The following is a 23,699-nucleotide window of genomic DNA, read 5'->3' on the forward strand; positions in this document are numbered from 1 at the left end:
TTTTCCCCCACCACGCCCCCTTGGTGGAGGCGGCTCCCCGTACCCCTAATTACTATCTGCGGGGTGCTGAATCTCTGCGAGGCGCCCCAGTGAGCGGAAAGGCGGGCGGCGCTGAGGTTACGAGAGCAAGGAGTCAGGCAGTGGGGACCAAGCTTTGGAGGAAGTCCCCTGGGTTATGCCCCGCACTAGATGGTCGGCCCCCACGATCCTGCGGATTCCCGCAGCCTTCCCAATCCGGGTTCCAGGGTGCGCACCCTCTGGCGGCTACTTTGAGGAACTGCGTTCCTGGAAGTCCAGGGTCCGAAAACCTGCCTGGGGCAGGAGGCGATGAAAAGCCTAGGTCCCTTACCTGATCCTCTTCAATTCTCCCTGTCCAGGCATCCTCCCCAGTTTAGGAGGAAGCGATGCCTAGATGAGTAAACGGAGAAGCTGCCCAGGGCCTGGTGTATTAATAAAGAGAAAAAACGTCTTGTCACCAGGCATGGGTCTCTGGCCCTCTTCAGTGTCCATGAGGGAGGTGAGGACTGTCATGTCAGAATCACAGCTTACTCTCATGCACCTGAGTTGCGGCAGGACTTTCCGAGTCTGAGGCTTCAGGTTGGGCACACTCTAAATCCTGAGCTGGCTCTGAGTGCTCAGGATGATGCAGAGCCACCAGCCGCTAGTGTGTGGCTGTGCTAAGTGTGGCCCTCCCTAGAGGGCCTACCACCAGCCATTGCCAGCGCTACAAGAGAAGATCAGAAGGGCGATATCAGGGTGAGTCCCTTAGCCTTCCCTCTGAAGGACTGGCGGTAGTAGTAAGAGAACTCCCTAAAGCAGTTCCTGGGGTGATAGACACCAGAAAGAAGGTGTCTTGGCACCAGAGCATAGCACTTAAAGAGGAGACTCCAGGAGAGCTTGGTCCAGCCTCTTGCCTTAGGGAATTATCTGAATATCTGTGTTTTGTTGATGAGATTACTAATGTCCAAACAGGTAATGTGACGTGCCCAAGAACACAACCTCTAAATGTCACTGTTTCAATGAAAAGAGTGGAGGGGGAGGCAGGGGACAAAAGAGAAAGGGAGAACTTGGGCTTAGAGGAGGTTCACTGTCCTAAGAGGCCAAGAGAACTATTTAAAAGGAAGATCTGGGGACCAAGGCTTAGAGCCTTTAGCAGAGGGATGAGTGGAAGGACAGCACCAGGGGAGGCCGTCTCTCACCTGAAGACTTCAGGGCCCCAGCCAGCCACGTAGGTGAAAAGCCGTGGGTCGAGGTCCCAGGCAGGGTTGATTGGGAACCCACAGCTGGCACCCATGGATAGCCTGATGGCCAGGATCAGCAACCCCACTACCACAGGCTCCACACTCGCAGGCACTCCCTTGTTCCGTGTGTCCAGGATGGCTAAGATCCCCACAATCAGCATCCAGGTGCCCAGAACCTTGGAGTGGACAGAGGCAGAGGGGCTCCCATCAGCTGTCAGGTGCTCCATCTGCCCTATCTCACCCAAGCACTCCAGGCTACCACCCCACGTCATCTGACTTTGTCCAACACAGGCAGCTGGGGAAGGTGAGGTGCAAACATAAATGCAACCCCACATCCCACCCAGAGCCTGAACAATAGGCTGAGGTCCCAGGGGACAAGGGCAAAGGTTGTGGCTTTCCCAAATCACCCCCTCATGCCTACCTGATCCAGGAAGCCATTGCTCAGGGACAGTTAGGTGGCAGGGTAGGTGACAAAGATGGAGGCTGTCTCCTTGGGACCACTCACTGTCAGGTTCCCACCTGTATAGTTCTGTAGGGCATCTGCAGGGTCATCTTTGCTCATTCAAAACTGCTCTAAGGCACCCTTGCCCACACACGTGTCCCCAACCCTGTTCTCTCTGTTACCATGATAGAGAGCATACACCTATGCTCCAGAGGCACAGAAAGCGGATAGCAACTGCACCAAGGAGTAAATGGGAAACTTGGCCCAGGGGAGGCATCCCAGGAGGCACATGACCAGGGAGAAGGCTGGATTCAGGTGGGCCCCTTCAAGGATCAAGAAAAGAAAACAAATATCCATTGTGTCACTGCCAGGCACTGTCACCAGGTAACACTGCAACTCCTCCCCACAACTCTTAAGACAAATGTTACTCTTCCCATCATATAGATTAGAAAGTTGAGGCTCAAGGAGGTTAAGCAACTTGTCAAGGTCACACAGTGAAGCCAAGTTTGAACCTGGGTCTGTCTGCTCTTTCCACTACAGCACTTGACACAATGTGTGCCTGGGGGACGAGCAGGTGAGGTCCTGAGCAAAGGTGAACCCCCAAGGGCTTAGGTGGGGGACAGAAGAGGAGAGTACTTACCCTCGATGCTTTGCCATAGATCTCCATCTATGTGAGTGGAGGATTAATGTGAAGAAGCGGGATGGCGAGATACAGAAAGGGAAGGGACTGGACTGGGCCAAAGGCATATCTCAGTCCAGGTCACTGGTCAAGCTCAAGGAGATAATATCTATAAGTCACCAAAGGATCTGACTTTTCACAATTACCACACTCAAGTACACAATCCTACCCCGTCTGATGACCAGACCTCACCCTCCTTACCTGAGACATTACCACTGATGTAGATGGCTAGCCTAACACCCAGAGAGCTAGCCAGAAACATGATGAAGAAGTTGCCTTTGGTTCCTCTACTGGTGACAGCCTGGGCCAAAGTCCCCTGTATGAGGAGCTGGTAGAGAGAAGGAAGATGAGGAAGAGGGAACCAAGAATAAGGAGCCTGGTGGACCAACAGGAGAGAGAGACTGGGAGGGTGAGGGGAGTGGCCAAGAGAGATGAATGGACTTGAGAGATCAGCAAGAAAAAGCAGAAAGAGGGAAGGGGAAAAAATGGGAGAAGCAGAGAAAGAGTAAAGAAAGGGGAGGAGGATAAGAGATGGAAAGGGACAGGCATAAAAATGAGGGAGTAGGAGAGGGATAAAAGGGACAAGAGCGGGGAAAAAGAGAAATGATGGAGAGTTGAAGCGGGACACCAGGAGGAAGAGATAAGGATGCTAGGAGGAGCCAGAAACTTTTGCCCACCTCCCCTCTTTCCTTCCCCCAATTACCCTGCCTACTGTGAGCACAAACACACCCAGAAACTCTGGCCAGGCACTGCCAGGCCAGGATGCTGTGGATCTGAAGCCGGTCCTTGACTTGGGCCAGGGACTGAGTGTAGTCCATGGTGGGGACACCTTATCTCTGGTTACCACTCCCTCTGTCTGCATAGGTGCACTGCTGCTACACAGCTTCTGCCTGTCAGGGGCAAAGATAAGGAAAAGACTTTAAAACCAATTATCTCAGTTACTGAACAGCAGCTAATGTCTGTCTGTGCATGAGTGGAAGCTAGGGAGGGAGAAGGTCTATGGGCAGTCTCTGTGCACAACTAGAGCCTGGAGTTTGACCAGCCTCTGTCTCCTCTGTCTCTCATCCCCAGTCCTCCCAGGAGGAGCCTCCCCTTATGCCGAAAAACTGGGAGAAGTAGGCTGCTTCATGTACATTAGTTCTCTTGGTGCTCAAGACAGCTGTGGAAAGTAGTATTGTACTATCGCTCCTGCTCTGCGATGAGGATACTGAGAGAGCCTTAGAATTCCCCAGGCCACACAGCTAGTTAATAGCTAAGTTTGAATTCAAATGCAGGTCTTCTGACTCTCCCTCTGATATTCCACAATGCCTCTCATGTGGAACGTGAAGTCTTCCCTCAAACCATCTGGATGCTTGGGAAATTCAATATGCCTCCAGAGAGACTGGGCTGAAGACCGCAAGCTGCAGGAATAAAACCCACATAAGGCATGCTTGTACTTTGATGCAGTCTCACCTTGACTAGAGAATGCTCTGTCTTTGTGTCTCTTGCCATGGCTCCAGATGAGGGCTTCATGCCCACGCTGAGCTCCACCTCCCCTTCTCTGGATGCTTGCCACTCTTATTCTGCTTAAGACAGCCACTTCCTACTTCTTCATATCTCAAGCCTCTAATTAAGATTCATTCAACTATGAATCAAGCTCTAGACCCTGGGGAAACAGTGGTAAACGCAACATAGCTCCTGCCCTCTTAGAGCTGATGCTCTAGTAGGTGGAAACAGACAATATACAGATTTTTAAAATACTAATATAGTTTATGAGGTTCTTGAGAGCTGGGCTATATAACCCTGGGGGCTCTAGCGCAGTCCTGGGCACATCTCTGTGAAATAATACTTCTTTACTGGCTTTAGCGGATATTATAGTGCTCCACCCAGGTCCCCTTTTCAGGGCTAATGCACCCACTCCCCAGCTGCTGGGAATAACAGATGCTGATAGCATTCAGCTGCTTCCCTCATGGCAGTGACTTCTGTGGCAGGGAACTGCTTCAGCCAAGGTCACGTGTCCTCCTATAGGCTCCACATCAATGAATGGTTGATGCAGGGATTCAAAGACCGAGGGGAGTTTGGTAGCGTTATACATAGAACTGGATGCCGAGTGTGCTGGATCAAAGGAAGTGGAACATAAAGTTAGATGTGGAAGAATTTATTGATAAGGGAACACTCTCCTGGGATTTAGGATTTAAATCCTGGCAAGATCCCTGGGATGTGGGGTGAATACACTTCTAGGAGGCTTGGGGAAAACGATAGCTCACGCTAAGAAAAGTAAAAATGCCTAAACAAGTCATTTACATTGATGACCATTATTGAAAAAAGGGAGAATACTCAGACATTTTGAGGATTTTTGGACAAAGGATCTGAACTAACATTGACAGCTGACAACCCAAAGCTGTACCACGACCCCTTGTTAGAGTAGGAGCATATGGGGTCCAGATAATAAATGGAGTCCTGGGCTCAGGTCTGGTTCACAGGATATTCACTGAGACCAAGGATCCACCAGGTGGTCACTTCCTTGACACCCCAACATATAATTGAAATGGACATTCTTTGAAGTTGCAGAACACTCATATTTGTTTCTTGACCTGTGGAGTAAGTGATGAAGGCCAATTAGAGGGCTGAGACTAACTACCTCACACCAAGATAATAAATAAAAACAATACCATATCCTAGGGTAAATGGAAGAGATTAGTGCCACCCTCAAAGATGTAAAGAACATAAGAGAGGTGGTCCCTTTCATACCACCAGTTTGACTCCTACAAAAACTGGATAGATCATGGCAGATGGCAGTGGTCTACGGTAAAATTATTCAAATAGTAACTCCAATTGCAATTGTTGTGTCCCAAATGGTAACTTTATAGAGCAGTTTAATACAGCCTCTGGTTGGTAGTATGTAGCCATTAATCTAGTGAATATGTTATTTTGCATCCCAACCAGATCAGAAAGGAGGATCCCAAGGAATTTCATCCACGTGGGAAGTCTAGCGATAAACACTTGTGGTCTTACCCCAGGACTATGTAAACTCTCTGGTCCTCTGTCATAATATAATCTGAAGGGAGCTTGACTATCTGGACATTTTGAAGAACATCATATTTGTCCACTATACAATGGACCCTTGAACAACACAGGTTTGTACTCCTCGGGTCCACTTACATGTGGATTTTTTTCATTAAATATGTATTACAGTACTACACGATCTACAGTTGGTTGAATGCAAAGATGCAGAACCACATATACAGAGAGCTAACTGTAAAGTTATACTTGGATTTTTTTTTTTTTTTTTTGGTCTGCGAGACATGTGGGATCTTAGCTCCCTGACCAGGGATCGAACCCGCACCCCCTCCAGTGGTTAAGGCGAAGTCTTAACCACTGGACCTCCAGGGAAGTCCCTGGAGGGGACTTGGATTTTTGACTGGGCAGATGGTCAGAGGCCCTAACCTCTGCGTTGTGCAAGAGTCAGCTCTATATATAACATCATGCTAATCAGATAAGAAGAGGAAGAAATGGAAGTATATTGGAGGGCCTGGAAAGATAACATGTATTCAGAAGGTGGGAAACAATCCTATAAAGATTCAGGAAACTGCCACTTTGGTAAAGTTCTGAGAGGTCCAGTGGTCTGGGACATGCTGGATATCCAATCTGAAGTAAAGGACTGATTATTGCATCTCCTACCTTCCACCACTGAGAAAAAAACACATCACCAATCTACTTAGGATTTAGGAGCGATGTATTTCACACTTGAGAATACAACTCTGACCATTGAAGGCTGTCAACTTCGAGTGGGGCCAAAGCAGAAAAGGCCTCTGCAGACATGTGACCCAGCAGACCCAGTGAGACTAGAGTATCTGTAGTAGGAAAAGATACCGTGTGTGGTTTGGCAAGCTCTAATAGGAGAATCATAATGTAGACCCACAGGGCTCTGGAGCAAAGCCATGCCATCTGCAGCAGAGATATACATACCTTTTGAAAAGCAGCTCTAACAGTGCTACTGGGCTCCAATAGAGACAGAGCATCTGACTACAATTCATCAAGTGACCAAGTAGCCAGAACTGCCCATCACAAGCTGGGCTCTGCCTAATTCTCCATGTCTTTAGGAAGGGTGGGCCCAGCAAGAACACATTGTAAAATAGAAGTGACATCTTTGGGTTCAGGCATAAGCAGGGTCAGAGGGCACAAGCCAGCTGAAAAGTAAGTGGCCCAGACTCATGTCATTTACCAGGCATCTCTCCCTCAGCTCACATGACCCTATTGGGGATTGTCTTAGTCCATTCAGGCTGCTATAATAAAATACCATAGACTGGGTGGCTTATACACAACAGAAATTGATCTCTCACAGCTCTATAAGCTGCTAATTCCAAGATCAAGGTGCCAGCAGATTCGGGGTCTGGTGAGGGCCCACTTCCTGGTTCATAGACAGCTGTCTTCTCACTGTGTCCTGAGGTGGCAGAAGGAGCAGGGAAGCTCTCTGGGGTCTCTTCTATAAGGGCACTAATCTGATTCATGAGGGCTCTACCTTCATAACCTAATCACTTCCCCAAGGCCCCACCTCCAAATACCATCACATTGGGGGTTAGGTTTCAACATATGAATTGGGTGGGGGGGGCACAGACATTCAGTCTGTGACACGGATCCCTTGTGAAGAAGGATCAGAGAAGGAATAAGCTTGGTTCAGACATGAGTTGGCCGTTTGTGGGCAAAAGCCAAAAATTGACTGCTGCTGCATTGCAACAAATCAAGAGTGGCCTTGAAAGACAGTGGTGAGGGGAAATCCTCCCAGGGGACAGAGATTTGGACAGTACATCTGGTCATCCACTTTGCGTGGAAAGAGAAGCTAAGAACATACACAGTCACAACTGGCCTGGTTGTTTGGTCAGGGGCTTGAAAAGACAGAGTGGAAGATCAGGGACAAGAAAGTCTGAGGATGGACCTATGGGAGTAGTCTTGAAGTGTAAAGGTCTTTGTATTATACGTTAACGCCCACCAGAAAGCATCCATCACAGATGCACTGAACAACCAAGCAGGAAGAATGACTTAGCCACTGCCTGTCATCAGCCACCCACTTCTGAACAATGAATACACTGAGTAGAGTAACTGGTGGTAGGATACAGGCTATGCACAGGCCCAACAGTGTGAGCTCCTACTCACCACGGCTCAGTTAACCACTGCTGTGGCCAACATGCAATCTGCCATTAACAAATACCAACACTAAGTCCCTAATACAGTGCTATCTCTCGAGGAGAGGAAGCAGACACTTAGGGACAAGGACACTAGGTTCCCCATCACTTTTGACTGGGATTGACACTTACTCTGAGTATAGGTTTGCCTTTCCTGCCCATAGGGTCTCAGCTAAAATCACTCTATAAGGACTTATAGAGTACTTGATCCGTTAATGTGGGATCCACATTATATAATTTTTAAAAATTTATTTTTTGGCTGCGTTGGGTCTTCTTTGCTGTGCACGGGCTTTCTCTAGTTGCGGTGAGCGGGGGCTACTCTTCGTTGAGGTGTGCGGCTTCTCATTGCAGTGGCTTCTCTTGTTGCAGAGCATGGGCACTAGGGCACACGGGCTTCATTGTCTGGGGTACGTGGGCTTCAGTAGTTGTGGCTCACGGGCTTAGTTGCTCCACGGCATGTGGGATCTTCCTGGACCAGTGATCAAACCCGTGTCCCCTGCATTGGCAGGCAGATTCTTAACCACTGCGCCACCCGGGAAGTCCCTGAAAACTTTTTTTTTGGCTGTGTTGGGTCTTCGTTGCTGTGCGTGGGCTTTCTCTAGTTGTGGCAAGCAGGGACTACTCTTCACTGCAGTGCACAGGCTTCTCACTGCAGTGGCTTCTCTTGCTGCAGAGCACGGGCTCTAGGTGCGTGGGCTTCAGTGGTTGCAGCATGTGGGCTCAGTAGTTGTGGCTCACTCATGGACTCTAGAGCACAGGCTCAGTAGTTGTGGCGCACGGGCTTAGTTGCTCCACGGCATGTGGGACCTTCCCGGACCAGGGACCGAACCCATGTCCCCTGCACTGGCAGGCGGATTCTTAACCACTGCACCACCAGGGAAGTCCCTACATTTACATCTTGAGTTTTTCTATCTGGTATGAGGCAATGTTCTAATCTACTTGTTTTACATGTGGCTGTCCAGCTTTCCCAGTACCACTCGTTGAAGAGACCAATAATGTTTTGCTAGTTATATTTTCCCTAATATATACAAAAAAATAAAAACATAGCCAGTAAAGGAAAACATATTTGCCCATGTACTTCATCAAATTATCTCATGAACTACCCAATCATAGTGCTCCCACACCTAGGGAAGCAGTTTTTCCTCTACACTTATACACATACTTCCTTTTTTTTAATCTAATGCATCCCCATGTAGAAATTTCCCTGGAATTATCACTAGTTATCTTATCTCTTCATAAGGAAAATCATCTTCTAGAGATACCTGACCCTTACTTATCAAAATCAGGTTTTGGAAAGTAAAGCAAAAAATTAAGAAATAATTTTTTGTGGGCCAAGTTAATTTGGGAAGCCCTGGATAGTGTGAGAAAGTGGAACAGCCATGACAAAGTCAAGACTAAGGAATTAGCATAAATAAAGGTTTTATTGGTCAGTCTGGGTGAGTGACATACTGACATACCCCCAATTCACTGTTCCACACACCCAAGGTGCTGACGTGGCAGGAGGAGAACTAAGCCCATTGCTGGTGAGCAAAGGGTGGGAGGCGAAAAGAACCTAAAGGCCTCTGAGGGTTAACAAGGCTACCGGGACCGGAACCAACGTCCTAGGAACAAATCCAGGATGGAAAAGGCATCATCCAGGGATGGAGGTGTTGGTGATTCTGGACCTAAGGAAGAAAGTGATACACAGAGGCTAAGTGAAAGAGACTAGACAGGGGCAAAGGAGAAGAATAATGTTAAAGGGTAGGAGGGTTAAGGGTTTCCCTTTCCCAAGGAATTAAGAAATGGATCCCTTTGATTCATACTCTTTACTTACCATCCCTAGGAGAGCCACCTGCTTCCTGATGGGTTACTGTGGTCTCTTTCCGGCCCTCACTGTCCACCACAGTCCGGCGCTCCTCTACGGTCTACAAGGAGAAGCCCCCACCATATCCCTAACATCACTAAAGGTGAGTTAACTGATTTCTTTACATAGGTCTCCCTTTCCAGAACATTCTCTGACCATAGTTCCCTTTACCCGTCTCTCCCAACTCACCCCATCTGGCTTAGTGATCTTAGTCACAGAGATGCTCTTGAAATAGGATTTGGGCTGGGGCTGCAGAACTGGGCCAAGGCCCTCCTCGGAAACCTGGGTATCAAGATCTAGAAGGGCAGAGAGAGGAAAGAGGAAAGAAGGAGTCCAAGGGAAAGAAGGGAACAAGTGTAGCCGGAAGAAATTTCAGGGAGGGAGAACAAAGGGCTGGTAAATGTCCTTTCCCTCCAAACTCACCATTGTCCTCTCTGGCTCTAGAATGGGGGGTCACAGGCCACGTATCATCAAACTGCAGAAGAAGCCAAAGTAGGTCAAATGACAACTTTCAATCAAATTTGAGGGGGTCACAGAACCCAAACTATTTCCAAGTTCCAAAACTACTTTTCCTCAGGAGAAATAATCCCAGCCAGGATAGCTTTATTTACTTACACCTTCCACCTTCCTACCTGTTTTATGTATCCCTCTACCAAAAAGCATTCCTCAACTGATACTTTTCTGTCCTCCCTCAAGAAATCTGCTTTGTCCAAGAATCATTTAGACCAATTTTTTTAAACAAAAAGCAAAACTCACATTTCCCCCCAAAGAAAATCCTACAAGAAGCTTAATACAGAAAACAGATAAATACACTAAGTGGAGAGCCTAGGACTCCAACCCAAGACTGTTAAGATTCCAACAAGGTTTCCAGTCTTTGCAGTCAGTTTTCTCCACAGGCTCCCACTTCAGGCCCAGATGTACTCACCCTATGATAAGGTCTCTGGGAGCCCCAGCCCGGTGGTTTGGAGGATTCAGTTCTTGCGTCACTCTCCAAGGCCCCACGAAAGATCCTAGGCTGGTGACTATCTGGATACTTAAGCATTGAGTCCCGAAGCGTCTGTCCTTCCTGCCGTCTCTCACCAGGTGTCTCTGACTCAGGACCTGGAAGTTCTGCAGAAAGGCGGCAGATGGATGCTGGGGACTTGGACTCTTAAATCTCCTTGAAATCATCAGTTTTCTCACACTTCCCAACCCCCAACTACTCTCTGCAGGTTCCTTTTTTCACCCACCGACCCAGCAGAAACCACAGGTTCTCCCCCGGGGCATCCACACACCAGGAGGGCGGGAAGGCAAGGTCCAGGCCCCCATCTCGCTGAAGATGTTATTGAAATCCCGTACTAGGTCATCAAAGCCGAAGTTATCGTGGAAACGCATCCCTCCTCCTGGGCTGAAGCTGAAGCCGAAGCCAAATTCCTCGGGGGGCTGGGGACCCTCAAATCTCGAGCTCCCACGGCCCCACGTGGCTCCTTCTTCTTCCTCATCATCTTCATCTTCATCGCGAGTCATCCCTCCAAAAAAGGGATCTCTGTGGCTAGGGGTGGAGGCAGATCGGCCACCAAGATTTCAGCACTACTTAAACCATAAAATCAGCTAATGGGTGACAAAGTGAGACAAGAGTTGCGATCTAGGAAGCTGAAGTGAGGGTTAAGAGGACTGGCCATCGGGTTTGTTTTGTTTTTATCAAAGTCAGCCCTCACCTCGCGGCTCCCCCAAACGCTTCCGCTCGGCTTTTCTTCACTGTTCCCCAGCCCCTCCCTTCTCTCCCAAGGTCCTGCTCACTTGCTCACTGTTCTCTTCCCCAAAGCCCTATTGTCTTCCCCACCCGCGCCCCTGTTGCATCACCCCAGACTGGAGAAAGGTTTAAGCGGCTGTTTCCTCTCCTCTTAACGACTGCCCTGGTTACCGTCGCGGGGTGAGCGCTCAATGTTGACTTCCGTTCTCTCCGCAGGAATTGAAGGAGTAGGGAAAAGGATGTTTTTCCAAAAATAGGGTGTCAAGGGTCAAGCTCACCTCAGAGGATCCCGCCCCACCTTCTCTGGCCCGGACCCGCTCTCACCTCCGAGATCCAGAAAAGCCGAAAAAGCCCCGAAAGAGGTCAAAGACGCTCATTCCCGCAGTGGGACTCGAACTTTCGAACCCCACAGCTGGGGGTAGCCAGAGCTACGCTGACGGAAATTGAGCGAAGCGTCAGACCACGCTACCGGAAAGCAAGCCTGCGATCGGACACTGTCGTAAAACGACCGTAAGCCGGACTGGGTGGGGGGGCAGGGCGGACGGGCCTATCACGTTCCAAAGGCTTTCTTTTACTCTGTTTCCTGTAAAGGGAGCGGGCGTACTGAATTTTCATTTTACAACGATCACCTGCCTCCTAAGTCAATTCTCCTTCCTGCCGATCAACCCGCTCCAACAGGGTGTTTCGAGGGTTTGACACTGGATGGCACCGGAGGCAGCCGCCAGAGGGCAGCCCACCCGCACAAATGAACCGGACCGAGACCCACCCTCACCGCCGGCTCACCAACCCATGGACGACCACTCTTCCTTCTAAACCCACCTCGCCCCTTTCCTCCGTCCAGTTTGTTTCTTGACTGATACAAATAAAGTCTAATATTAATTAAAGGGATGGACAAAATGTTGCATTAAGCTTCTTCTAGTATAGTGACTTCCCCAGAGTTGAGTAAAAGATAAAAGACAGAGGAACGCATGCATTTAACTCCACCTCTCCAGCTATTAAGGATTTTGTCATAACTATACGGGAGTCTCCTAATTCTTTCAGGCAGGGTCTGCAACCACCAGGATAAAGACTTTGTAAGAGAGCAAGGGAAATCTATTGAAGTGTCTTGGGAGAGAATCTGGGGCTGTAAGTATCCCCTTTTTCGGGTCACTGACTTTAAAAGCCTCCCCCTCCCTGTACCCCCACCTCCATCCCAACCCTGGCCTTGCTCTAGACTCCTTTTCAAGGGGTTGGATATTAGCTACTTGAAGTGAAAGCACTCAAGAAGTAAGAACTACTGCTTCAGTTTTGCTAGCCAACAGTGCATGTTGCCCTCGTTTCTTTCCAGTTCATTTGCCTGGATCCATCTAAATTACACTTTGTACAAAGCCATTTCTTTCAACTCCTGCTTAACCCTTTCCCTTTCCACCCAATATCTGCTATCCCTTCACTGCCTAAAATCTGCTGTAGATCTGGAGGAAATGAAGATTTGCAGTGATTCTTTCCAGGCACCACGCTGTGTAATTCTTAGGGGAGGGGGGGAAGGGAATGCCCTCAAGGGCAAGATACTAGCACATTAAGGTCAGAGGAGTTCTTAAAGGGCGAAGATTTCATTTTATTCCACTGCCTTCGGGGCCTGCTAGAGAAGGCCCAGTTGGTACAGTAATACTTATTCATCAAGCTGGTCATCGACGAGACTGAGGATATCCTAGACGGAGCAAGAATGGGCAGAGGCTGAAGGTAGAGGTTTTCTTTTTATATATACAAGACACATTAATCCATTAAATTTGAGGACACAGTACAAAAAAAAAAAAAACACTTCAACTAATTCATCTGACAATGCTGTTCATATTCATGACGCCATTTTTTTGTTGTTGTTGTTTTGTTTCCTAATAATAAAGGAGGAGACTTAGGGCTGTTGGGCTGATATATATTTGGGGTCCCCCCTCCCTACCTCACCCACACACCACCAGGGTGAACAGGAGGAGGAAAAGGGAGGGCAGGGCCCACAGCAAAGTTTCATAATCTTGAATGCAAGGGGGGAGGAGGAGAGGAAAGGAAGAAAAAAAAAAGGAGAAAATACAAATCCTATAATACATACAACAGAGTGGGGATGGTATGGGAATGGGACAGACATGAAGCTGAGGCATGGGATGGGACGCTGGGGGTGGGGGCAGTGGAACCCCCCCACATTCCTTTCTCTCTTTGATGCTGTTTCCATAGTTGCCAGGCTGAGAAGCCCTCTCAGAAGATGGGACCAGGAGAAGAGAGTCAGGGCCTCAGTTGGCCCCCCAGCTGTAGCTGTTGTAGGCAGACTTGTTGGTCTGGGGCTTCTGCGGGATGGAGCTGGTCTGGCTACGTTGCCCGCTGCCCGTCTGCAGGGGAATGGGAGGGTGAATGGGGAGGAAAAAGATGTCTAGTTAGTGGGACAAATTTATGACATCTTCAGGTGGAAATCTGGAAATTGTTTTACTCTCCCATTCCCCTTGCTTAGAAACTACTCTGAAGCTTACTTTTTTTTGAAGCTTACTTCTTAACCATAGGAAATTTGTTTTATACAGCAGTTAGAGCACCTCTGACAAGTAAAAAAACACTTTAAAACTTTAAATAAGGGAAAGATGAAAAGAGGGTGGGATACTTTGAGAGACAAGATAGTGCATCAGTTCTACTAATTTTCAATTTCACCTTCTCCTCACCCCCCCCAAACCCACCATCCCCTGATCCGAGGAAAGGCTACTCTCTAGAGAGAATTATAGCCTCTTGGAGATGAGTGATCACAAGGTGATTTCACTTTCACTGATCCCCATGAATGCCTCAATTTGGACATCTGTCTTTGAGAGCAAGGCAGCCCTTATTCTAGCTCCGCAACCACCTATGAGGAAGGGGGAGAGGTCACCTGCACCACCCCAGGGCTCCCCACCCCTACCACACATCACATCTGTGAGCCCATTTCAGGAAAGGTAAGAGAGACAGTCTGAGGCCCCAGGCTCCAGATGCTGCCCCAAGAATCCTTTCCATTCCGGTAACCAAGTGTTTCAAGAGTCGGGGAAGGGTAGAAAGAAAAAGACACTGAGGAGAGGAGGACAAGAGAGGAACGGGAGGCCAGAGAGCTCAGCAAGGTGTTTGTGTTTGTGTATCCCGATTTGTGACCGTGCAATCTTTTCTCTTCAAGTTCCCTGAGACTGTGGAGGTGAAATGGGGACTGAAAAGGAGTGGGTTCAAGCATATCATCATTCAGTTTCATTACCTGCTCCTCCTGCTGGCGCTGGCAACAGAGAATCATCTGCAAATATGGTAGCTGAGGCAGAACCAGGATATATGGAAAATAAAGGGACAAACTTTGACAATAGAACTCCACCATTAGAAGGGAAAGCTATAATGTCAGGGAAGGGGGAAGGCTGGGAGAGGTAAGAGGGGAGGTGTGACCCAGGTCTGATAGGATGAGGACAACTGTGCTATGGGAGGAGGTGGAGGAGAAAGGCACCAAAGGAACTGGGCAAAAAAGGTTTCAATCTGGCCTCTTCTCTGACATCTCCTTTGCCGGCCACTCGTGTTGTGTGCGCTTGTGTCTGTATGTGCTGTGTGCCCATGGCTGGCGCTGGGGAGGACTGGGTGAAGGTGGTGGTGAGGAAGGGTAAGAAAAGGAAAGGGGAGGTAGTTTTAGGGTATAGGAAGGAAAAGGAAGGGAAAGGAAAGAGGGGGAAGGGCTATTACCTGGCCATCCTGCTGCAGGTGATGGTGAAGGATCTGGGAGTGCGGTTGCTGATGGGGGGTCAGAATGTGCATAAAGGGGGCAGGTGGGTAGGCAGCAGCTGTGGCCGGATTGATGGGCCCCCCACTTCCTAGGGCTGAAGGCAAGTTGAAGGAGGCAGCAGGAGTACCGGAATGAAAACCTTGTTTCTCAAAGGACTGCTATCCAGGAGAATGGGAGGAGAGAGAGTAAAAGGGATCAGCAAACTAATCCTCAGAATTTCTGAACCCAAGATCCCCCACCCTCAGAAAGCAGCATGGTGTCAGAGAGTGAATGCTGCACCTGAAGTCAGACGTTCAGGTCTTAGCCTCAGCTCTACCCTTTAACAGCTGTGTGAACCTGAGAAAATTAATCTCTCAGCCTCATTTTCTCTTAACATGAATCAGGGATGCTATTAACCTCTCAGTTGTAAGGACCAAATGAGAGGATAGATGTGACAGCACTTCATAAATTCTAACATCATTCATGAACACAGTGAAATCTGCTAACTACTCTTAGCACAAATAGCGATACCCCTGGAGTTGGGTAAAAATTAGAACTCCTTGGATATTGCAAAAGAAATGAATACACACTGAGGTTTCTTGAGTGTTAATGGTCTTGGCCATGAAAGACTCCACCATAACTCCTAATACTTTACATCAAGCTTTTACTTATTTATGGTGTGTGCTGGGGGGAGCAACACAATACAAATCTGTGGATAATTCATATGCCTCACTTTAGCTACTGGGTTGTGTCCTCTCCTACTGTTTATAGATATACTTACAAAAAGAATGGAAAGAACTAGTTTCCCTTCATTCCATATGTGTTCTCTCGGAAACTTACGAAAAGGTTGGGAGTGGGTATGTAAAGGGCCAGGACAGTTGCACAGTAAATCACATGACATATCACAACAATTTACCACACTGCAGCTTCCTGTAACATTTTTCTTGCTTTTTCCCAGAGGGCTAAATTTAAACTTCTTCAAGAAACTGAGGTTTAGAGACACTCATTTTCTAGTAGAATGGATTTCCTGACACCTCTCTTAGGGTTGTTCTTGTTCACTGTATTTTTTTCCCCCTTTGGCCGTGCCACTCAGCTTGCGGGATCTTAGTTCCACGACCAGGGACTGAACCCGGGCCATGGCAATGAGAGCGCCAAGTCCTAACCACTGGAAAGCCAGGGAATTCCCATGTTCACTGTACTTCTATCATTCCAACTCCACCTCCTCTATGTCATCTCTTTTTCCACTTCTATCCAGAGCCAGGCACCTACCTGGGTTTTGGAGTACACAGAACCCGAGATATCTGGCACGCCTGTGTTACTGGAGGTGACTGATACACCTGGGGGAGGAGGAAACAGACAGGAGGATTAGCTCAGCTAGCTGCCTGGCCCCATCCCTGGGAGATGATGTGTGTAGCCCTTCTAGCTATAGCACTGCAAGGGAATTTTGGTCTGTTTTTCCAGCTTCATGTCAGTCCTGAGGGATAAGAGTTTATGACACAAAAGCTCCCTAGGTTCTCCTGCCCTTTCCAGATGTGTACTGAGTATTTATGTGAGAGGGAGGTGTGTTGTATTGGGGAGGACTAAGGAATATAGCCAAACCTCACTAGCATATGGTTTTCAAAACACTTCTCTGTGCCAAAGCCCAACAGGATTGTATTAAACTTTTAACGTCCATTTCAAATCAACTGACCCCAACTCCACTCAGTTCTGCAGTGCTGCTCCTGAACGGGTTCAAAATCCATGCCTCCACAGCATAAGGTAAGTATTAGAGGAGCACTCCTATTCAACCCCCAAGAGCACTTTCATCCTCGGAGCCTCAGTTTACTTAGTCCAGCTTCCCCAGAGTCTTGGCAATTCTACACTACAGACTTATGATTTAAAGAGCTGGCGCAAAGGCTAATTTCCATTTGCTCAGTTTAAGCCAAAGCATGGAGAGAGAGGGGTAAGGAAGGTAGATAAGGGTAGGCTGTCTCCTACAGCCTAGGTGGAACACAAAAATCCAACTGTCATTCTAGTTTACAACTTCAGCTTTTCCATGAGTTAAAAGCTCTAATCCATACTCCAGCAATTTGCATGTTTCCTGTTGAAAACCTCCCTACCACCTACAATTTTAAGGAAACCACAATAGTACAATTCTCCATTTTGATTTGTACTCCTTAAACTGAAATACACATACTGTACCTCCTAGGGTATGGGGCAATAAGTTAAGGATAGGAAAAAGCCATCAGGTAAAATAACCCAGCAACTTACTTGAGAAACTGTATACCAATGTTGAAGGAAAAGTAACTCAAATTTAACTAGGAATTTAGAGCATCCTTTCTAAAGATCTGTTAGTTTTCAGGAAGTGAGATAAAATGAAACCTCAGAAAAACTTTGCATTTCAGTTTATGTCTTTGGATCGTTCTCCTCTGCTGTTAGGAGCACTTTGTTCAGAGTTTTTTGGAAGGACTAAACTGACCAAATCACAAATGAGGAATTCTCCATTCACCCACAATTCAACAGCAATCTCCCTTCAAACTCCAGAACCCAAATCCTCTCTAGACCAAGGCAGCCTTCAAAAGCTAAGCCCACCTTGGACAGCCACTTTAGAATCTTCCCAGTAGAAGTGGCATCTTACCCTGGAGAACCCTCCCACATCACAAGTCCAGATAGTTCTAGGGAGGAGCAAACACCAACTAGGAAAAGAACAGAACTACAGAAACCAAGCATGAGAAAATACTTCCCCATCTCCAAAATATCAACTCTACACTTTAAAGGCACTGAAGAAAAAGGGGACAATACAGGAACTAACGGAATAGTTTTTTCCCTTCCCTTTGCAAGCCCCAGGTGCCCATTTGGCAAATCACTGGTAATAGGCATAACTTTAAGAACAGGAGTTCACTTATGGAAAAAGCTAAGCTAATGAGGAGGTTTGTGTGGAAGGGTTGAGAGTAAGGTGTAACAGGATATAAATGGAACATTTTTGAGGGAAACCAGAAGAGACAATGATCTTTACTGCAAAGGCTCAAACAGCTTGCTGACACCACTTGGTCATCCCATACAGAATGGGAGAAATGGCCGACTCTCAAGCCGGGTGGTAGGGAGGAATTTAGTTCCAATGTGCCCCTACCTGGTCTCATCCTTTCCAGAGGGTGGACTAGCTAAAAAACAGCTTCTAGTCTAGAGGCCTTAATTGGCCTGTTGGTTGAAACAACTGGAAATGCTGGAAAAAAGAGAATACTTTGTGTAGTAGCCCTAAATGGCCTCAGTGTAAGCATCTGAGACCCTAGAAAATAATGGGCATTGGTTTCCCTACCTATCATTCACCAGTAATTAGCAATCTCCTCAGACTACGGAGTTTTCTTGCTTTCCTTCCAACAGTCAACACCCCCTGGTTACCCCCACTCCCAAGCAGTGCTGATCATACAAACACAATGTGGATGGCCGGGAGGAGAAACAAGAACCAATCTCTCCCAGCATGGCAGCCCCTGGGAAAGCTGATCACACTCACAGTACAAAATTACTCCAGAGGGCTGGGAACAAATACAAAGAAAGTGAAGTAGCCGGGTTTCCAATTAACCAAGGACAGGGTTCTCACTGTCCGAGTTAACTCTATGAACGAAAGGCTGATGGTGTACCAGTTGGATTGAGAGGGGATGAGAATTTCCATAGTCAAGATGTCTAACCAAATCTCTCCTACACATTCTTAGCTATACCCACAAGTGCAAAACGACTAATAATCCACAATCCCTGAAAAGCCATCGAGGGACTACGAACAATGTTCCAGGCTAGAACAGTTTCCACAGCCTGAGTCATCAACTAGCTGGTCACTAATGACTTTATCTGATCTCAATCAGCCACTTGGCCCTTGGGAACCAGATGTGGGAATTAAGCCTTGGAAGATACTTTCCTAACAACAGCTCTGAACACCATCTCTTCAGCCTTTCACAGTGACATGACACGAACTTTTTTGTCCTTTCTCCTCTGCTTATGTCAGAGACAAGGGGAAGATCTAAATGGAAAAGTGAAGAGCCATAATAAGCATGGCGAATCGGGCATTTTCTACAAATAGCTTTCTTGACTAACCAATCAACAGGCTGGGAACTGAGGCCACTTCCCCTCCCCCACCTTAATAAAATCACCATACTGAAAAGTTAACAGTTCTTTGGCTATGCTGGGGTTTGATTGAAAAGGCCACCCTCCACCCTTCATCCACAGCACAACATTGGCTCCTAGTGTCCAGAAAGACATGCACGGAAAGAACGCCAGAGTTAGCTAAAGAAATACCACAGTTTATTGAAGACTACAAATATTTTGTTACAAGTTGGAACTACATGCCTTCCAGAAATCAAAAGCAACAGCAGGTGTGTGCATTGGTGCTTCGGAGGAGGTGCTGCACCGCTTGAATTCGAAATGGGTAAGACAGGGTCAGACACATGGGGGAGAGGGAAATGGGGGAAGGGCAAGTTCAAAAGCCCAGAAGGTATCCACCAACTCATTTCCCCAAGCCACGCAGGCCATGGCCACAGCTCAGCAGGCTCTCCTCAGTGGTCTGGTTTCTGAAACAAGACTTCAGTGCAAATTTACACACACACACAAAACACAGCCCCCAGCCTTGGGCCAAATTAGCTCTCTGCCGTCCAGAAATGCTTGTAAGGGGGTGGATATTTTCTTCCTAAAAGGAATCAAATACATAAAAATAAATGAATTCAGAGATTGATGAGGAATGGGATGACAAGTGCCCTCTGTGGGGTTGGGAACTGGGGATTCTTAAAGGGCTGTTATAGGAGGTCTCTGAAATCTTAAGGGAAGTAAGAAGCTAGGATTTCCAAAATCAGTTATGCCATTTTCTTCTATTACCAATCATCTACCTCTTCAAATTCTTGAACCTGGTCCAGCTAAGACCTAAATCTAATATTCTTGGAATAGGGCCACTCCAAGACAAAAGCTTATAATCCTCCCCACCAAAGACTAGGGTGGACCTGCTCAGTGAGAGGGGGGCCCTAGGCACAAGGGGTCTGGGTATTATTAAATCTCATTGGGGTCTCTCAGGATTTCTTTAGTTTAAATCTTGACCCACTCTAAGTCATACAACACAGTTCAAAGCTCCACCTGTTAGATCCCAGACCTACTGCCCTTTTGCTCAGCTCAGTTTCCCAATAATTGAAAACCTCGGGCAATTTTAACCACCTGGAGCCCATACAAGGGTGAAGAACACAGATGTAGCTCCATCCAAATCACCATGTAACCATAACTAAGCTAAGAATTTTAAAGGACAACCCTTAACTCCAACCCCAAGCAATGGCAACCACCTCCTCCCCATACACATCTACAAGGCACTGAAAAAAGTAGATGGAATTGTTTTATTCAAAGGCTCTTACTCCCTGTCCTCCAAAAATGGAGAGTAGGTGTCAGGTACAGGAGCAGGGGATAGGCTAAATATCTTTGAGGTCAGCACCCATTCAGAGGATTCCCGTATTTCCCTCCCTGCCATCAGAGGTGCAAATGGACTTTGCAAAGAGACCAGCCATACAAATGAAGGAACCTAAAGGTCCAACTCTCCCTCTATTGAGTATTCATGCCCTACTCCTCTCTCTCCACATCTCAGGCCCTCTAGATAGGCAATAAAAAGGGGCCACATGAGAAAAGCAGTACTACAAAGAGATTTAAGCCAAACCTACCACAGCATGCTAGCTAAGAACCCATTTAACTCTTCTATTCAGTGAATATATCCCCTATTGTACTACCAGTACCTTAAACGTTAACACTTGCCTCCACTGACATCTCAGTAAAATCTTGGGGCCCTCTGCTTCCCACCCAAAGTTTAGGCCAGCCAACATATTCTAACAGCCAACTCGTGCGCCAGGGCATTCCCGTCATGAGTAGTGGATACACATTCTAATATTAAGCTCCTCTGTTGGTGCTGCTCAGACAGACACCCAAGTCAGGCAGACATTAACAATCATACATGGAGCAGCAGCACACCCTCATCAACCCTGTTTTCTCAAGCACCAGATCTTCCTCCCTGAAACTCATTTAATGACATCCCATAGACACCAATGACAGCCAGGGTCAAGGTGAGCTTACCAGTGTTGTATCCATGAGACCCATATCCACTTGGCTGTTGGAAAGGGGTGGCTGATGCATTCACACTGACATTCACACCATGCTGCTTGGAAGAGGTAGGAGCCACCTGAAGAGCAATAGGCCAGAACTACAGTGAAATGGCAGCAAAGTACTATTCAACCGACCCGTCCTACTCCAGAGACTGGGCATTCAGATGGCTACCCACTCTGATGTAAGCTGTCCACAGTTTACTTAGCAAAATGGGTTCAGGGAATGAATGAGAGTCTCAGGGAAGCAAAGCTGTACATTCCCCCTTTAGCTAATTCTACGAATGGGTAATCCCTTACCCCAATCCCAGCCCCACTCCCTCTCCCAGGCCAGAAAGAGGCCAGAGGTGGAAACTGTTCCTCTTCATTCATTATTAAAAAGTCATCTAGCCTTGAAAGCAGCTAGCATAGTGTCCAGGGCTAGGACTCTTCACCACAAGTAAAGACCAAGCCCAAGTACTTACAGGGAACACAGCAGGCCCATACTGGAAGGTGCTGGGGAGGCCCGGAACCCCTGTGTAGTATGGCAGGCTGGTGTAACTGTAGCCAGGAGGCAGCGCCGGGTTCAGGAATGTCTGCTGCGTGGTATGGTGAGTCTGTGTCTGGTTCTGCTGGGGCTGGGCCAAGGTTGTGGCCGGGGCCGGGGAGGAGGCATCCCCACGGCCGAACTTTGTGAGGTCACCTGTGACACGAGAGGCTAAATGTATCTGCCACTTTCACCGCCCAACACCAATGCAGAATTTCCTCTTCTGGTTTCACATGATTCCAGGAGAGCCTTCAGAGACTATTAAAGTCCAATGCTTTGAATTCCATTTCTTTGCGGCTCCATTTAGCACTGCTCAGTACACAATCTGCACAGTGCTAGTCAAGGACTAATGTTGCATGACTGTGCAATACTGTGGCAGAAACCAGCTCCCAGAATAAAGCTCCTGTATGATTTCCCTGCCCACCTGTTTTCTTTCATCTCTTCCCCACCCCACCCCCTCCTTTCCTTCTCTGCTTCCCCTCCATGGGGAAAACTCCATGCTGGACTTGAAAAACAATGCTAGGTCAGGGAAAATGACAGGGCAATAAGGTCAACAATAGGTCAGGCCCTGGCCTAGCAAGGCAATGAGACTGCCACATGAGTAAGGAACAGGAGCAGAGATGAGTAGAGGAAGGTCAGTTCAACCACAGTACTTCCTGGTAAAAGCTAGAGAATAGCTGAGAAGTCAACACATCATCCGGAGTCACAGGGAGACAACAGAAAGTGGGATGAGAAGCCAAGCCGCTACATGCCCATCTTCAGCAGGATTCTGAATCTACCAACCCTGATTTACCACATCCATTTTGTACTTCTGTCAAAGATCTTAATTAAGGTGAGAACTGGACCCCTTCCTTCTACGAATCAGGTTTCTGCCACCAAGGCCAACACAACCTCCCTATCCCAATCCTACCAGAATAAGGGTTGCTGGCCAGGCTACCATCCCTCCCAGTCAGCGGAGTGGTGGGTGTGGGAAATGGGATGCTGTAGTAATCCTGAAAGAGAGAGAGAAAAGAGCAGAGACTCAATGCCACTCATTCCCAGAAGTGAGGACATGTCATTCAGGGTGAGAAGCAAGAGAATGTTGGAGTACTGCAATTTATCCAGCCATTGATTAAGCTGGCTTGAACTGGCACAAACTCCATATTACTCTTGCATACACTGTCCCCGCTGCCTGGCCATGGGGACAGTCAGGCAAGGTCTACAAGTATGCCCACCAGGAAACACTTCCAAGTCCATCAGCACCAATAATATTCTCAAACCTCTAGATATTATCCCTCATAGTCTACTACTACTGAGAAAACAGATCTTCCTTCTGGAATTCATCAAAGTGTTTGAGACATACAGGAAGCATCCCAAGAGCTCCACAGTACTCTTGAGCTTTATAACAGATTAAAATGTGTTTACTTCAAAGATGTCACAACTCTGATTAAAAAAAAAAAAAAATTACCTTCTGTTAGAACCACTCTCGAAGTACATTCTAATATATCTTAAAGTATGTGACTTATCAACTGAACATTTGGAATAATCCAAACATTAATTTTAAGATCACTTTCTTTTCCTAAGCTCTACAACCATATACTCACCAATGGAAATCTTGTCTGAAGCATCTGCAAGTCATCATAACCATATACTTGTGGCTGAAAGATACAAACATGTAACAATATTAATGAGGACTGGTCATGATGGTAGCAAACCAAGGAGCTAAGAGACAAGATAAATCAACATTCATCCTCATTCTTAAGAAGAGGAGGACATAAATTATTTCCTTCATTTTCTTTAAGAAAGAAGTGAAATACAAAGAGATTACATGATTCATGAAAGGTCTTGAAGCTTTCCTTGAGCTACACAGTGATTCAACTAGGCTGTCCTCTGGGTAGCAGTAGGGTACGCACAAGTCATACATACATAGCCTGCTTTATTCTACCTGTCTTTGTCTCCTTTGCCCTTCAAAATATGGCTTAAAATTTTTCTCCTTCAGAAAGGATTCGCATTTTACTCTTTAATGTTTGGGTACTAAGGTAGTGTGTTAGCTATTAAAAAAGTGCTAATGGATGTTTCATTTGTATGATATTCTTCTAGACTCTCCGAAGGCAAAAACAAGTTTTTGGTTTTTTTAAAATTTTTATTGGAGTATAGTTGATTTACGATGTTGTGTTAGTTTCAGGTGTACAGCAAAGTGGATGTTATACATATATATCCACTCTTTTTAGATTCTTTTCCCATATAGGCCATTACAGAGTATTGAGTAGAGTTCCCTGTGCTACATGGTA

General features: G+C 47.1%; 3 protein-coding genes and 1 non-coding gene across 17 annotated transcripts in view; all 4 read right to left on the reverse strand.

Annotated features, from left to right (window-relative positions):
- Nucleotides 1-538: 538 nt before the first annotated feature.
- AQP10 (aquaporin 10) lies at nt 539-3,180 on the reverse strand. The gene is given in 8 exon segments (XM_029227129.1): nt 539-705; nt 708-724; nt 1,200-1,417; nt 1,663-1,781; nt 1,866-2,006; nt 2,564-2,690; nt 3,075-3,101; nt 3,103-3,180. Coding segments are annotated over 8 exon segments (894 nt in total).
- Nucleotides 3,181-8,926: 5,746 nt separating this feature from the next.
- On the reverse strand, nt 8,927-11,671 carry HAX1 (HCLS1 associated protein X-1). Of its 2 annotated transcripts, none has more exons than XM_029227618.1 (7): nt 11,424-11,671; nt 10,642-10,898; nt 10,293-10,477; nt 9,791-9,842; nt 9,557-9,663; nt 9,338-9,428; nt 8,927-9,188 (listed from the first exon to the last, which is right to left on the reverse strand). In XM_029227618.1, the coding sequence occupies exons 1-7, from the start codon at nt 11,474-11,476 to the stop codon at nt 9,103-9,105; spliced, it is 831 nt and encodes a 276-aa protein (XP_029083451.1). In that variant the 5' UTR covers nt 11,477-11,671; the 3' UTR covers nt 8,927-9,102. The 2 variants fall into 2 exon arrangements, with proteins under 2 accessions (XP_029083451.1, XP_029083452.1); XM_029227619.1 differs by lacking the exon at nt 11,424-11,671 and adding an exon at nt 11,065-11,105.
- Nucleotides 11,672-12,398: 727 nt separating this feature from the next.
- Nucleotides 12,399-23,699, reverse strand: part of UBAP2L (ubiquitin associated protein 2 like) — a 42,567-nt gene continuing 31,266 nt past the window's right edge. For 3 of the 13 annotated variants that reach the window (XM_029227634.1, XM_029227633.1, XM_029227632.1), the window contains 5 exons: nt 23,013-23,066; nt 22,340-22,421; nt 21,368-21,585; nt 20,878-20,983; nt 19,062-19,465 (listed from right to left, as the gene is read on the reverse strand). In XM_029227634.1, coding sequence (XP_029083467.1) covers nt 19,416-19,465; nt 20,878-20,983; nt 21,368-21,585; nt 22,340-22,421; nt 23,013-23,066 — 510 coding nt within the window. In that variant the 3' untranslated portion in view covers nt 19,062-19,415. Of the gene's footprint in view, nt 12,787-12,813; nt 13,454-14,325; nt 14,377-14,792; nt 14,991-16,080; nt 16,149-19,061; nt 19,466-20,877; nt 20,984-21,367; nt 21,586-22,339; nt 22,422-23,012; nt 23,067-23,699 lie in introns of those variants that run through there. The other 10 variants (XM_029227628.1, XM_029227627.1, XM_029227625.1 and 7 more) reach the window with 9 other exon arrangements.
- Nucleotides 22,506-22,641, reverse strand: LOC114900150. Its single transcript, XR_003794767.1, has one exon. It is a non-coding gene; the product is annotated as a small nucleolar RNA SNORA58 (small nucleolar RNA).

Source organism: Monodon monoceros, unplaced genomic scaffold (genome assembly GCF_005190385.1).
Source record: "Monodon monoceros isolate NGI ecotype Baffin Bay Population unplaced genomic scaffold, NGI_Narwhal_1 Super_Scaffold_18, whole genome shotgun sequence".
In the NCBI taxonomy this organism is placed as follows: Eukaryota; Metazoa; Chordata; class Mammalia; order Artiodactyla; family Monodontidae; genus Monodon; species Monodon monoceros.

What these genes read in the sequence shown, in the direction of transcription:
- HAX1 (XM_029227618.1), bottom strand. Translation starts at nt 11,476, where the DNA reads ATGAGCGTCTTTGACCTCTTTCGGGGCTTTTTCGGCTTTTCTGGATCT. An exon ending in GGCTTTTCTGGATCTCGGAG is followed by an intron (nt 10,899 to 11,423) that starts GTGAGAGCGGGT and finishes CTCCACCCCTAG; the next exon opens with CCACAGAGATCCCTTTTTTG. An exon ending in CTTGCCTTCCCGCCCTCCTG is followed by an intron (nt 10,478 to 10,641) that starts GTGTGTGGATGC and finishes GCCTTTCTGCAG; the next exon opens with AACTTCCAGGTCCTGAGTCA.